General features: G+C 41.4%; 1 protein-coding gene across 4 annotated transcripts in view; it reads right to left on the minus strand.

The window, feature by feature from the left end:
* Window positions 1-238: 238 nt before the first annotated feature.
* celsr2 (cadherin, EGF LAG seven-pass G-type receptor 2) overlaps window positions 239-15141 on the minus strand; it is a 71574-nt gene continuing 56671 nt past the window's right edge. Inside the window, exons 12-34 of one of the 4 annotated variants that reach the window (XM_074666069.1) lie at window positions 14750-14906; window positions 14520-14661; window positions 14307-14427; window positions 12056-12239; window positions 11839-11940; window positions 11578-11672; window positions 11135-11344; window positions 10767-10950; window positions 9726-10044; window positions 9201-9368; window positions 8985-9108; window positions 8683-8883; window positions 8416-8590; window positions 7908-8020; window positions 7478-7560; window positions 5904-6030; window positions 5500-5610; window positions 4897-5027; window positions 4729-4814; window positions 4463-4627; window positions 3997-4176; window positions 3643-3865; window positions 239-2295 (exon numbers count right to left, since the gene is read on the minus strand). In XM_074666069.1, the coding sequence (XP_074522170.1) occupies window positions 2271-2295; window positions 3643-3865; window positions 3997-4176; window positions 4463-4627; window positions 4729-4814; window positions 4897-5027; window positions 5500-5610; window positions 5904-6030; window positions 7478-7560; window positions 7908-8020; window positions 8416-8590; window positions 8683-8883; window positions 8985-9108; window positions 9201-9368; window positions 9726-10044; window positions 10767-10950; window positions 11135-11344; window positions 11578-11672; window positions 11839-11940; window positions 12056-12239; window positions 14307-14427; window positions 14520-14661; window positions 14750-14906 (3426 nt within the window). In that variant the 3' untranslated portion in view covers window positions 239-2270. Of the gene's footprint in view, window positions 2296-3642; window positions 3866-3996; window positions 4210-4462; window positions 4628-4728; window positions 4815-4896; window positions 5028-5499; window positions 5611-5903; window positions 6031-7477; window positions 7561-7907; window positions 8021-8415; window positions 8591-8682; window positions 8884-8984; window positions 9109-9200; window positions 9369-9725; window positions 10045-10766; window positions 10951-11134; window positions 11345-11577; window positions 11673-11838; window positions 11941-12055; window positions 12240-14306; window positions 14428-14519; window positions 14662-14749; window positions 14907-15141 lie in introns of all 4 variants that reach the window. The other 3 variants (XM_074666061.1, XM_074666053.1, XM_074666044.1) reach the window with 3 other exon arrangements.

A 15141-nucleotide genomic window follows, 5' to 3' on the forward strand; every position in this document is an offset into this window, starting at 1 on the left:
ATTTGATGGTGTCCCAGAGCAGGAGAGGAGCTGAAACATGGAGCTAGATTATAAAGTAAAGTTGCTGTTTATCACCAGTAGAAAACTGTAATGTTAAATAAGGTTCGTCCCCTTGCTTTACATTTATTTTAAAAATGAAATAAATAAATAAATAAATAAATAAATAGAAGAAGTCTGGTTAGCTGTTTTATGGAAGAGTAAACCATTAAATTAATACTGATTTATTTTTGCTGTCTAAGTGATCAGCTCATTTTTTTTGTTGTTGTTGTTGTTTTTTTGTTTTGTTTTTTTTCATTTTTAATTTTGAAGCAGTTTGTCTTTTTACCTAAAACCTACCTAGACCACTATGTCATAAGTACCCCAAAATCTTAATCATTTAACATGAGAAGCAGCTCGAGCTCAGTGGAGGTGACACTCTGAACAGCTGAGTCAATTTAAGAGCTTTACTTCAGTGAGCGCTCCTGATATAAAGAAAACAGGTAAGACACTTTAGCACCACCTAGTGTTGGGTTATATGGCGACACGGAAGTTAAAACAGATTAGCTTTTTGGTTTTGTTTGGATGAGAAATAAAGCTTTTTTAGTATTATTACAGAGTGGGGAACGTTTTGAATAGTAACAGGTCATTAACATGACAGGGTATAAAAAGCATCCTCCAGACTGACTGAGGCTGATGTAAAAATGGGTCATTATGCTGTGAGACTGAGCAAATAGTTCAACAACTAAAAAGACTGTTCAGTTTAAAAATAATTTTGAGGTTTCATCATCTGCAGGACATTTTGGAAAACTCTTTAAAAAAGAATATGAAGTTAAAAACCAATACTAGATGACTGACCTTAAAAACAGACCTGACTGTAGAGTAACTCACTGTATGAGCTCAGTTCAACTCTAGCAGTTTCACTTTTTATACACTAGCTGGTTAGTTGATAAACACATTGAAAAGAGGTTATATTAGTGACAGTGTTGTATTAAACATGGCACCCATAGAAAGCTGAGGTAATATTGAAATGATAGAAAACAGTTTAATCGGTAAAAACAGGAGTGACAGAGAAAAACAATCAATTCTCTGTTGGGATACCAGACTGATATGATTAATCTGGTAGTGTGGACTCATGGCATGAAATCTATACAACAAAGTCATATTTCTGATGAAATGGCATCCACAGACATCACATCAATGTGACGTAAAGTATTAACTCAGATAAAAGGTATTTGATAAAAACAGTTTACATATTTACTTACATTTAAAGATATGTCCTCGATTCATTTACAGGCCACTCTGTACAGTAAAAATGGATTACAGCTCAAATAGTATTACAGCACAATTCAGCATGTGTTTATTTTACAAATGACAAAAAGCTGCAAAGCTAGTCTATAAAATACAGCTAAATGTCCATAAAAAATGTGCCCCTCAGTGATTTACAAAAGATGTATCAAAAGTCCTTTGAGTCTTTTGTGGGTCTGCACATGCAGGTTTTTCCTCCTGATCGGCTGAGTGATGCAGTCCGTCAGCTCCGAACATCCTTCATCACAGAGCGATAGCTTATTCAGAGCTTCCACTGATGGACCATACAGAGATTTATCAAGTCCTCCTTCTTCATTTCTGTAATCCACTGAATGTCTCTGCCTTGGTAATGAGCTGCACTTTACCACTGTGTGCCTCTCGGACGTATGAGGCATTTAAAATAACCCAACAAAAGCCCAACTTCTCAGACTGGCACTGAAAGACAAAGAGCTATGACAGAAACAAAAACGGGCAATACAAAAAAAAACAACCAAGAAGACACGACAGAGAAGTTCTGCTGAAAATGGAATTTCCCTGAATGTTTGCAAGTCTACAACAAAACAACCCTCCCCAAATCAAACAAAACATGACCACAGTCTGTAAAAACAAATACGTCCTTAAACACGACAACAACAACAACAACAACAAAAGAGTCAAACTGCGCTGTGAATTCAAAAGTGCATTGCTTCAAGTATGAAAACAAAATGATTTGTTTAAAGGGACAGTGACACTCATTTTTTCAGTGTGTGCATGAGTCTGGACCAGTGCTGGGACTCCTGAGGTTTGGCACACATGTATGAACTCACACACACACACACTCACTCACGCACTCACACACACACACGATAACAAGGGAATTCCTTCTTTTTCCACATTTGTCTCTTTTTTTCCCACATTTGGAAGATCCGCTGCTTCCTTTTTTCACTTGTTGTTGTTGGGGAAGGAGGATCTATGACCTGCAAAGACACACCCCTCCGTCAGCGTGGTCACATGGTGGTGTTGCAGTGGCTGCTGGGAAAACAGGATGGTGCATGGAGGAGGAGGTGGAGGAGTTGGATGGTGAGGAGTGCAGCATGACACAAAAGAGAAAAAATAAATAAATAAATAAACACATGAGGCAATGAAGCATATGTGCACACAGACAGACAGACAGACAGACAGACAGACAGACAGACAGACAGACAGACAGACAGACAGAGGCAGTAAGAGGTGACGGATGCTAAGATGATGCACCAACTAAAGACAGTGGTCCTGATTGTGTTGGATGAGGATCAGAACTTTATGGAATAAAATTAAAAAATAAAAATCTATGATTTTAGAAGAAGAGAAGGAGCAGAAAGGGATAGTTAGTCAATCTTTAATTTTCATTTTTCCTGTAATTGACCGAATTCAGCCAAGGGCATCGAGCATTTGAGAAGTGCTAATAAACATACGCCAGCATGCTGCATCATGTTTTAAAACTGCATCGTCAGAACTAAGAGAACTGAGAGGCTAAGCTTTTATGTCAAAAATTAACAATGTTTAATGCCAAAATTAAGTTTTATGGCGGATTTCATACTTTTTTTTGCCTGTAAATAAACGACTTGGAGCTGAGCCTTGACACTCCTTGATTCTAATAAAAACTTGATAGTAGTACTTTGACTTAAAAACTGAACAGATACAAGAACATTGAGAACATTTCTGAGGCAAAAAGGCTGCCTGTTCTTTTTTTAAGATACACAGTTTGTCCCTATATTCTACAGGTGATATTTGCACTATTTTCTAATTATACCAAACTGGACTCTCTCAGCACAGCTCTGATTCCTCTTTTTCTTTAGGCTTTAAGGTTTCTGACACTTTTGATATTTATTTTTGTACTCAATAAAAGGAGAACATTAGATTGGAAAAAATCTGTTATCTCTTGAACAAAACATGCTCGAGGCTGTAAAGGGAGTAAACAAAGCTCTTCAACTGCTGTTCATTTGACTGCAAGCCTGGGGATGCGCAGAGGCATTACAGCTGACTTGTGACTTGGGAGAGCAGTGTTGAGACTCGCCTGTAACAGCGCGAGGGGCGGTCTGTGTCCACCTACATTAAATAATTTCCCCCCGGGGGGTCAATAAAGTTTTATCTTATCTTAATGCTACATCACTGCGGGCAGACTGACTGCTGTGGGTCCAGTAGTAATGATAATCATGTTGGTATGAGACGGACCACAAACAGAAAACAGCACTGAGGACAGCAGCGTGTATCACAGTTTGACGCAGACACTTAACAGAAGGACTGTGTGACACATGAACAGACTGAAGGAGAGAAAAACACACACTAACACACACACGACATGCTCATGTATGTTTGTTGTGTCGTGTGAGCACTCACTCTGATCCTGACGAGTCACCGTCCACAGTCCCCGCTTTGATACTCATAGCCACGCCATTCAGCTTATTGGGGACGCCAGGTTTAGCCGGGCCGGCTCGTCCGTCGCTGGACGTCGATCCCTGCGGGGACGCTGTGCCTGGAATGTTTTCACAGAACTCGCTGTTGATGCGACTTGGACCATTTCTCTCCACTATCGGAGAAAGCTGCTTCTTCTTCAGGATGCCTGAGCAGGATAAAAACAAATGACAACACCCTCGTTATGGACAGTCGTCTTTTCTTATCTACTGCTCAATAACCTTCCACAAAGTGAAGCCCCACAGATCCAGGTGATGTTTTCTCTTCATTCCTTCATACCTTTGTGAGGGTGTGGATGGAGGGTTGGCAGACTGGGTAGCAGAAGCATCGTGCTGTCCTGTGTCCGGCCTTCTGGTAACGTACGGGGATCTCGGCTAAGACTCTGCTCCTGATTGGCTAGGATGTCTGGATTCTGTCTGTCACCTGTGAGCTCGCTGTCGCTTCCTGTGGCTGTGTAACCTGCAGGCCAGTACATCTTATTCAAAGTGTTGTCTGAAAACAAACACAATGAAAGACATGAAAGGAATTGTTCAAGAGGGGACAAACTGAGCAGACGTCTTTGTCACTTTTATGATCTTTGATGTTTGCTTGGATGAGGGAATTACCTCTAATTAAGGCACTTTTATTGGAATATTTGTGTTCAAGACACAGATTTAGATTTGATTGATACACATAGTTTACATTTATATCCAAATGTAATAAAAACTCAAAGAGGAGTGAACTCCCATCAGGTGAACTCTCATACCGTGTGGCGGTGGTCTCTTGACCCCGTTAGATGCCAAGTTTTCCCAGCATTCCTCAGGAGGGAGTGGACCCTCCTCATCCTCACTATCTGAGGAGTGTGTGGAGGCGTAGGAACCACTCTGGTCATCCTCCAGGGACAAGTCGCTGTCCGAGTCAGTGTCACGATCTGCTCACAGAGAGAGGATGTGTCGGTGTCGTTACAACAATCGCTCAAGTTTAACTTTAAACTGAACAAAGACAATCAGAGAAAGTGACGGAGAGACGTACCATCGAGGTGCTCTTTCGTTTCATGGAAAAGTGACGTGTGGTCGTTCAGAGCAATTTGAGCCTGGCTGTTACTTAACCCGTCGTCCCTGAAAAGACACAAGGGATTGTTTTACCGCTGTTGTTGGAACTCTGTAAGGTAAAAACAGTTTTCATCTGTGGTTTCCGTACCTGAGGACGAACGGCACGTAGCTCTGCTGGCTTTTGCCACTCTGCACCGTCCCGTTCAGAGAAACACTGGAGTCACCAAAGGGAAGGTGGTACAGCCGGCCGTCCATGTAGTTTGTGTTACATTTGTACCCCTAGATGAAGAGGCGAGGAGATCAATGGGTTAAAACGATGTGTCAATAAAAAGAGGAGCAGCAAAAATCTTCACACATCTATTTCTAAGGCAAAATAAGTAAAGAAAAAGTTCCTGCACACTGGCCAACTTCCTGAATTAAACTTTAACATTTGCTTGAAAAAAGGTCAGTGACCAAAACACCGCAATGAATTCTTTATCCTGTGAGTTGGCCAGCTGTGGACATTTTTTTTCAATGAAAAGTAAAATGCTTTCTACAGATGATCTTTAATTTTTTTCTTACCTTCAGTTAAAAACCCTAAAAAGTATTGTAATAATAACCATTTGGGATGATAAGTTAATAATTTTAAAGTGAACATGGTGAAACATAATGTCAATAAAAGTTTAAAATAGTCAAGAAAGTTGTGTGCAGACTTTTGGAAACAGCTGATTTAAGATTTCACTATTTTAAGTTTTGACCCAGGGACACTCACAGAGGCCTTTGATTTGATCACTTGATCGGGGCGCTTGCGGCTGCAGCAGTACTTCATGGCATTCCTGGCTTCCTTGTTGAAGACGATGCGGAAGAAGAAGACAAAGGGACCCTGGGGTTGGATGACAGGAGAGGAGAAAAAACTGAAACCAATATTTTACAGTTAAAGGCCGAGAACATGAATGTTTCATTCTGTTTAATTTACTCCCTCAGTTTCTCTTTTTGTTAACATGAAATCAGTGACTCCTCCACTGTTCGCATGTGTAGGTTATCACATATGTATCATCATTTTTTTTCACCCTCCCTAACTCTAACCTCTTGTTTGTGTGTGTGTGTGTTAGGCCTTGTCCAGTCAGTGGTGTGTTGTTATGTCATCAATTTGACGTGCGTGTTATGGACACTCACCTGCACACAGTTGAAGCCAGCAAACAGATAGTGGAAGATGATCATGTCGCTGTTGACGGAGAGCAGCGCCAGAAAACATGTGACAGAAACCAGGAAGAGAACGCCACCTGCTGTCTTCAGGCCCGAGCTGCAGGGTACAAACAAATCACATGAGAAACGAAACAAAGGAGTGAGTTAGATGCTGTGAGGATGCTTTCAGAGCATTCACAGTATGAAGTATGAGGTTAATGATGAACAGGGGCGTAATTAGTCGTTTGGGGGCCCAAGGCAAACCCAGTCAATGGGGCCCTCCATGTCCTTGTAACTCATCTTCCTCAGAGCTAGACTGGTCTTCCTGGGGTCCACTGTCTCTTTCCGAGAATCAATGCATGAGACAGTGCTAATCTTGTACATGGTAACTTAACGCAACTAAATGCATTTCCTCAAGTTCTGTACTTTAGTTTGATTTTGAAAAAAGTGAATACATAATTTAGTCCACTTTGTCCTGGATTTTAAATCTTTTATGGTCAATTGACAGCTTATTTGTCCCATAGTGGGGAATTTAAAGAGTAACAGTAACAAACAAGAAAGTATGAAGTGAAAAACATTACAATAGGTAAATATTGAAAAAAATAATTTAGTAAAGAAAAAATATGTAAATATCAAGCACAACATAAAACTGGAAAAAAAGAGGTGATATTTACAGTTACCATACTTTTTGGTACTATCATTTTAAAGTTGATGTATTTTTATTTGACCCCCTGTCCAGTGAGTTATGGATCCAAAAAAAGAGATTTTGTACAATAATGTTTATCACCAACTCAAAAAGTTTTATTTTGAGAAAATTATCCTGTTTCCTGGGCTAGAAAAAGTCCTTAAAATCCTAAAAGTCTAATATGTTTATCTCAGATCTCAGATCTCAGAGCAACATCGTTTTTTATTTCCGACCTGGTTGAAAATAAGAAAAAATATGGGAAAATAAGTGTTTTTTACCACTTTCTTCCTGAATCAAAATTTCAGATGTGTTGTAACATGGAATAGCCCATTGAATGAGAAGGGAGGGGGAGTACCCAAAACGATCATTAAAGATCAGGCCTTTTGATGTATTTTGAGGCATTTGAAGTATGATTTAGAAAAAAGAAATGCTTTCAATTGAAGAGAACTTCATAAATCAGTTTTTAAGTGATGCTTTGGGGGGCCCTGGGAATCTTGGGGCCCCAGACAACTGTCTGTGTTTGCCTAATTGTAGCCACGCCCCTGCTGATGAAGTAAGGATCAGGACATTGGATTTACTCACGTAAATTACTTTTTTTTTTAAGCCTGAATCCCCCTATTAACTATAAATTGACTATTACAACTATTTTATGACAAGAAAAAAATAATGTTTAATCCGATGTCATGTTATTTACTGCTAATGGAGGCTTTATTGTTAAAACTTTATTAAATGCCATTGGACCAGTTTTACAGGTTTGTGTAGAAAGTTGGAAAACACAGGGATGAACGTGCTCCTGCCAGATGACTTTTGCTCAAAACTATATTTACACAGCATGTGAGCAGTGCTGGTGTTCAGTACAGTAATCATGTCACCAACTCACACTTGAGGCTGCTTCTTCTCCATGCTGTGGTGCCTCAGCGAGCAGGACGCTCTGGACGACAGGACGTACAGGAAGATGTTCATCTGTGGACGCAGTGTCAAATCATTCATCACAACACGGCACAAGTGTAAAATGTAAACAACACATTCACCTGTCTGTCTCAGCATTGTGTGAGACATTATTAATCATGGTGAGTAAACACACGTTGGCTGAGGGTGAATCAACTGGACAGTGACGGGTGTGTTCTCTGTGAAAACAACTGGAGCCATAATGAGCTCAGCGTGAGTCAGCGTGTTCGGTGCACGTGAGTCTTTTGTGTCTGACTAAAAGGATGCATCTGGCTGTCACATGTTGAAACAATGATGAATAAATCCCACTTAGTAAACAAACACTGATGAATCAAAGGAGGGACGTAAGTGAAGGGACTCACGGAGGCCACCATGGCGATGGGACCAGCGAAGCTCCATATGAGCGTGTCGTATATGGAGAGCCAGCAGAAGTCTGGGTTTCCGTAACCTTCAGGGTCCAATCCCACAGCCAGACCTGCACGTAAACAGACGAGCAGAGTGTCCATCAGACGACAGCAGCAGCAATGACAATGTCAACATTTTGTGAGAGTTCTTAATGAACCTCCATGGAAACTTTATTCAAGGCTTTTTTAATCTGAGGCAATCTAGTTTAAAGGGATTATTTTTTTTAATCCAACCTGACATTTAACGAAGAATGTTTAATTACTGTATTTTCACACCAAACACACCTACAGAAGAGCCACAGATTTCATACTTTCACAGTGTGAGCATGCCTGATAGTGAAATACTGCTGCGACTGATTAAAAAAAAAACACATGTGAAAATGGAGTTGTAGCGCTTTCCATTTTAGGACTGAGGACAACACCTTAACTTTAGCAGACGGATGAGTTTTATTATGAAGGGTCAAACCTGTAATGAAGGCAGGAACTCCCCAGCCAATCAGGTAGTAGAATCTCATGGGTCCATAGTTGATGTCTCTCACTTCGCTGATCATGCGGTAGACGTGCAGCCCCTCCAGGAAGAGCCAGGAGAAAGTGCAGAGGTAGAAGAAGTGCAGCAGGATGGCGATGACGGTGCACAGAAACTGCACAGAGAAAGAGAATCAGAGACACGTGATTAAACAGACAGAGACACAGGAAGAAAAGGGGGGAGTTGGATCAGAGACGGGCTGAATACCGGATTATCAGCCTGGTTGATGCCCAGGATGAAGATGAGCTCAGAGAGGAAGAGAGCGGTGGCTCCGTTGTTGATAATACTTGTCTTGTTGCTCTGCATGGCTCTCAGACAGACGAGGAAGACGGTGGTGAGGAAGAGGAAGCTCAGCGTCACTCCAACTGTGCTCCATGTGATGATTTTGATGGGAAGAATTTCTCCGTTCTGACGTAAACGACAGAAGAGAAAGAGTGAGAGCATGAACAGTGAGCATGTGATGTGTGTGTTTGGATGAAGCTGGAAGTGTTCAGGTCGTCTCCTCTCACCTCTCTCCTGGAGACGTCCATGAGCACGGCAAAGCTGGTCATGTGATAGCACTGACAGCTGATGTGGGTGCTGTTTCTGAAAACCACTTCGCAGCCTTTGGCTGACCAGCCGCCGTTTCCACCACTGATATAAAAGAAAGATGAAAACAGTTTTAAAAAAGAAGACTTAAATCTCCTCCCTGTGTATGCGCTCCTTGTGTGTGCTGATGTACTCACAGGATGGTGTGGTTCCAGAAAACACAGATGGGTTTGGAGCGCTCCTCAGTGGTCACCAGGCGGAACTGCACAGTAATGGGTTTGTCCAGAGCGCGCTGCAGCAGCTCGTCATTGTCATGAACTGTGATGCTGACCACCGGGGTGTTGATGACGGGACGCTTTGGCACACTGAAGGTTATAAAAAGAAGGGAACGGAAGCTTTACTTCTTTAAATCTAGACTGAAAAACTAATTGCACAAAGAAATTTTGAGCTTTTTGAAAAATTAAACTGAAGAAAACTTTTTCAAACTCAATTCATGTCAGTGTGTGGAGGTCCATTCATTATTTTCATTTTTGTCTGACAGCCCTTGTAATCTTTCTTTATTGGAATTAAAAGCTTTCTGATAAAATCAGATTTCATATCTCAAATTGGGGGGAAAATGATTGTTTCTTTATCTGGTTCAAGAAAAACATGAAGAAGAAAAAAAGTCTGCACACAACATTATTCAGAGTCACTCCTCTTTGAGTTTCCCTGATCCGTCTTACCGCAGACTCCTCTTGTCGGGGTCATAGCTCTCTGGCAGCAGCGAGGCCAGGCTGTGAAAGATGATCACACTGGCAATGGCGTCCTGCTGGCGGTCCTCGGGGTGGCGTCTCTTCCTGTTGGCCGAGCGATTCCTCAGCGATGACTCTGGGAAGACGTCCAGGTGCCTGTGGCCCTTTGTGTCCACAGGTGGTTGGAAGACTGAATCGGGCAGCGTGACAGCTGTCTCCAGATCCACGGGACGGGGACCCCTCAGGGACTGGTATCGCGGGAGTTTGGCCCCGGCGAAATTCATCTTTTTCAGACGATCCACAGAGATGACTGGAAACAGAGAGAGAGTCTGAGTCAGCGAGGAGGACGTCTAATTCTGCTGCAATATTATCTGTGTTTAAATGATCTGGGACCAAATCTACCTCTTGATTAGACAGTGCTTTCTCACTGTTAAAAAATGTACATTTCAGTTTATTTTTTTTATTAACTAGCACTAGTAAGTTGACAGAGAAACTAATTTATAGTTTTTAAGGTCAAAGTTAAACCAGGCCAAGAATTTATGATTGCATCTTTGTTTCATGTATTATAAGATTTATGATCTTGACATTTTAAAAAAATACAAGATTTTTATGAATAAAAGTTAACAGCCTTCAGCACAGCCCAGCAAGGATTATTGGATTGAATATTTCTACTGTTTGGTTATTTTTCAACTACATCCATCTACAATAACTGAAAGGTTAAAATTATAATAGAAAATATTTTCTTTTGAGTCTCTGTATCCAAGGACTGGTGGTGATGAAGAGTTTCAGTAAAGTTCAGCTTTGTATTAAAATCTAGTAGGACCATTTTTGTGCTGCCCACATGTTCTTTTTTTTTTTTTCAGCCATCTGTTCTTGTGTAATGTACAGCGAGATGCTCCTGGTGCTGTTATTTTGTGTCATTAAGCTTTAAAATCAGTTTAATGACTCGTCACATGACTCCCCTTAAAGACAGGTCATGGTCTGTGATGCTTCTCAGCATGTCACATGTCATTCTCCAGGTGAAACACTCACCTATGTGGGGTGTGACGATGGTGAAAGGGCTAAGGTAGGTCTTCCTCATGTTCTGTGCCAGCGTGTTGGCGTATTCCTCGTAGTGGCGAAGTAGTGCCGCCGTGCCGCCCTCTGAGTGCTGGATGAGCTCCCAGTGCGGCTGCGTGTCCGGAGACAGGATGGAGCTTCCCACACGGACCAGATTCTGCAAGATAACAGCAAGATTTGAGTGTGACAGGAAGCTAAAATGAGGCAAAGTGTGACTTCTCCCCTGCAAATCAAACACATCGAGCTGAGAAATCTCACTGGGTATGAAAACCTTTATTTTTAAACCTAATGTGATGTATTGTTCTCCTGTGGAGACAGATCCACAGAGTGTGTTTTCTCACCTCAGTGAAGTGGACGTCCTGTGTAGCTGTGAGGTTGAAGCCCTGCTGGCTGCTCTCGTGCTGCAGCAGACTCTGCATGAGCCGGTATGCTATCTTCACATCACTGCCAAAGTACCTCTCTGTGTGCAGCGTGGCGTTTGCCAACATGGCCGCTGTCTGCTGAACGTGTCCAGAGTCCAGGAATGTGACATTACGGGAAACCTTTTCAGACTGTAGAAGAAAAAGAAAGAATACATTTCACAGTCCACATCCAAACACCTGAGCATTGACTTTCTTTGAGTGAGTAGTGTCACGGTTCCCCAGGAATAAATCTGACGATTTTTCAGATTTTAGCCCGAGTAGAAGAGCTGAATGCTTAAAGAGTCAAAGCCTTCTTGATATAATTCTTATGTCCTGCTAGTTTCAGGGGTAAATTTAAAACTGACACTGAGGAGTTTACTCACCAGGGCCTTCAACTTGCTGAAGGTGGCGGAGGTACAGTTAAAGAGATTGGGAGGAAGCCAGCCCTTGTGCTCATCACAGTGTCGGATCGCTGTGCCTGAGAGAGGAGAGAGGAGAGAGGAGAGGAAATGAGGGAATGAGGGATTGTGTTATCAAATAAGAGATGAGGAAAGAGTCGGCAGCTGAAGAAGAGCTTGAGGCGAGTTTCCTGTATTGCCATTATTTTATGGAAATTTGATGAGCTGCCTGAAAAACCATCTTACCCAGAGTTCCCTTGGGACAGGGAACCGCTGCAGGGAGACCGAACTTAGTCCTGGGCCACCAGATCCCGGCTTCGATTGCCTGGGGGCAGCTGTCATAGATTACTGAGAGAGATGGAGAGAGATGATGAGGATTATCATGAAAAATGATTTAGCCAGTCCAAATGAAACAGGAGTATAAATTTAGCATCATGTTAATAGTGATGTGATTAATTCCCACCTTCACAGCCGTTAGGAGAAACTTCAGCAAAGGGGTTATCACAGCGGTCACACTGGCGTCCGATAACGCCGGGCTTACACTGACACTGTCCGCTCTCCCGGTCACACGCTCTGGAAAAAGAGCCGATTGGGTAGCAGTCGCACAGCAGACAGGTGTCGCTGCCATCAGGACGGTAATGGTTGTCCTGGAAACAGGAGTGGAGAGAGGAAGTCTTAATGGCACAGGTTTTTTAAGGAGCCTTCCTCATTTTCATACCTCACCACACATGGCAGCTGTGACAGGCTGCAGCTGCTGCTCAGAAACATCTGGACGCTGAGGAGCAACTTTCTCACTTATTTTCACCCTTAATTTAACAAGACTCGAGTCACTTCTAGGTATCATTAAAATACTGTCTCTGAGCAGGTTTTAAGTGTGCTGTACTGGAATCTAAGCAAGTGTTAATGTCTTATTTCTAACAAAAACTGTCTATTAGACCACTAAGGTGGTATACTTACATGTTCTTGTTACCATGTGCCCACATATTATGCTGTTCTTAGAAACTATATGCACAGATTCATAGGTCGTCTGATTGATTCAGACAACAAAATAATAATGTCACTTACTCAGCTCACAATGAGCGACACATGGTTCACATCCTGCTATTGGAAACATTGGAACAAATGTCTTTTTGTGTTTTAAATTGCTGTCAACATACGAACTGTATTTTTCCTTTTTATTAACTATTTTTGGATTCATATGGACCTAAGGGTCTGGAATAAAGTATAATAAATAAATGAATAAATATTATGAGCCACATTCACTGACAAGAGGAAAAAAAAAGTTGTACTTTAAGATATCTAACCATTTTCTGTCTCAGTTTTGTCTCGTAATACACTGAAATTATACAACTTGTCAGGTGAATGTGGCTCATATCAAGCATAATAAGACATGTTTTACTAGACATAAAACATAAAACACTTGTTTAGTCTTGAGTTCTTGCAGTGACCTGCAGGAACAGCTGGTGTCTACAAAAATAATGTGTGACTTTGTACAAGGTTATAAGGTAAATGCACTACAGCATGCATCCTAATGTGTTACAGAAAGATGCCTCAATCCTAGAATATTAAGTCGTCTGTGGACCAGGATAAACTGGAAAAGCGCCCAGAGAGCGCAGACCTCCGCCAAGCATATTGTGATTCTCATGCAACACTTTGGTCCTACTTTAATGTTTTACTCCCTATCAGCAGACTGTGTGCTACAATTTGGTGTTAGCTGCAGGTTTGTACGATAATTTTTTACCTGACAGTGTTGAAAATTATGATGACCCAGTACATATTTCATATTCAGGATCTTAGTATCCAGAGTATTGCCAGGATCTGGATCGTACTTTCATATCTGTCAGAAATTATTGTGACCTTGTCTTGTGTCGTTTTGCAAAGCAATCCGACCATTTTTGGTGGAGTTATATACACATATGGTGAAAACAGCCCTATCTCACAATGATAAAGAACCCTTTAAAAAAGTCCTGGATCCATAAGGTGATCCAGATTGCCACCAAAATTGAATCACTTCTTCCTTATCCCATTTTGAACATTTCCTGAAAATTTCATCAAGATCTCTTTGTTACTTTTTGAGTAATGTTGTTCACAGACAAACAGACAGACAAACTCTCCCAAAAACATGGCAGAGGTAAAGTTAAATCTTAACGATTTTTAGATTTACATTTGGATAAAACAACATGGAGAAGAGTGAACATTCCATGGCGTAGAAGCTTTTTTTTAAGTTTCATTAAAAGCACTCAGGGGCATTTTTACAGCAAAGTCTACTGAAAAGTCTTCTCCATAGAATAACTTCACCTTAAATTAAGATCCCAGAAAAAAGAATCAGCTGGAAAATAGATTGGTGTTTATCAACCTATGATGTTTGTTTCAACCTTAAGAGGAGATTTATATTCATAATTAACTTAAATTCTCTGTGTACTGTTTGTTTATAATGTATCAACAATTTGATTAATTTAGGAGTTTGATTAAAGGTCTTCATGATTATTTTATCTTCTTTTGTTGTTCATGTCTGATCAAAAGGTCAGCACAAAGAAAGCTGTCAGAAAAAGAACACATCATGTGAGTGGTGGTGGAGGGGCCACAAGAGAGTGAAAATAGTAAAGTTGTTTTTTGTTTGAACTCTTTGGGAAACAAACTGTTTTAGTAGCAGGCCTGTATTTGTCTTTTTCAGAGAGTAATAAATTCAGTGCTGCAGGTCAGCGTACACATACCTTGCAGCGACACTCTCCACTTGTCTTGTTGCAGTCAGAGTCAAAGCCTTTGTGTGTGTGACAGTTACAGGGGCCGCAGGTTTTGTGACCCCACCAGCCTCTGGGGCACGGCAGATCAGTCCTGGAGATAAATCAGCTGTTAATTACCCCAAAGATCGAAAATCAAACATCTGGAGTCAACAAACAGTCTGCCATGAAGATAGAAAAGGTTACTTTTTCTCGCAGTAATGACCGAAGTAGTTGCTGGGACATTCACAGGAGTAACCACGATGGGAGCTCAGCTTCCTGGTGCACGCCGACTCGTGTTCACACGGGTTCAATGAGCAGGCATCAGTGCAGTTTGTGCCATAGTATCCTATGAAAGAAAAGTGAAACAAAGAAACATAAGCTGATATGCTTTATGTCACATGATTTGATTCTTTTCATCATGACAGCAGACGAACCAGCGAGGCAGGTGCAGGAGTGGCTGTCCCAGTCGTTGCTGCAGTAGCTGTTGACAGGACAGGGGCTGGAGCTGCAGGGGTCTGGTACGCTGCAGCCCGGCTCCACATTCACCTTCCTAGCATGAGACAGACTCAGAGCGCCGCCCACACGGAGACCCTGCAAGTATGAACACGACCAAGTTAATGATCATGACGCGATGATAAACATTCCTGACTGCTGCTAAAAAAGCAGCACATGAGACTCAACTTCAACATTTGTTGAAAGCTCTGAAAATTTAGATACAATTTAAAGACATAAATGGAAAAATTTAATAAAATGTCACCAACTTAACATGTTAGTGCTAATACTCCTTATTCTAAAATTCCTGTCTTGAATATAAAAGATCCTAAGG

The sequence above is a fragment of the Halichoeres trimaculatus genome, unplaced genomic scaffold (genome assembly GCF_033239565.1).
Source record: "Halichoeres trimaculatus isolate MK-OKI-2021-1 unplaced genomic scaffold, fHalTri1.1 fHalTri1_scaffold_1, whole genome shotgun sequence".
In the NCBI taxonomy this organism is placed as follows: domain Eukaryota; kingdom Metazoa; phylum Chordata; class Actinopteri; order Labriformes; family Labridae; genus Halichoeres; species Halichoeres trimaculatus.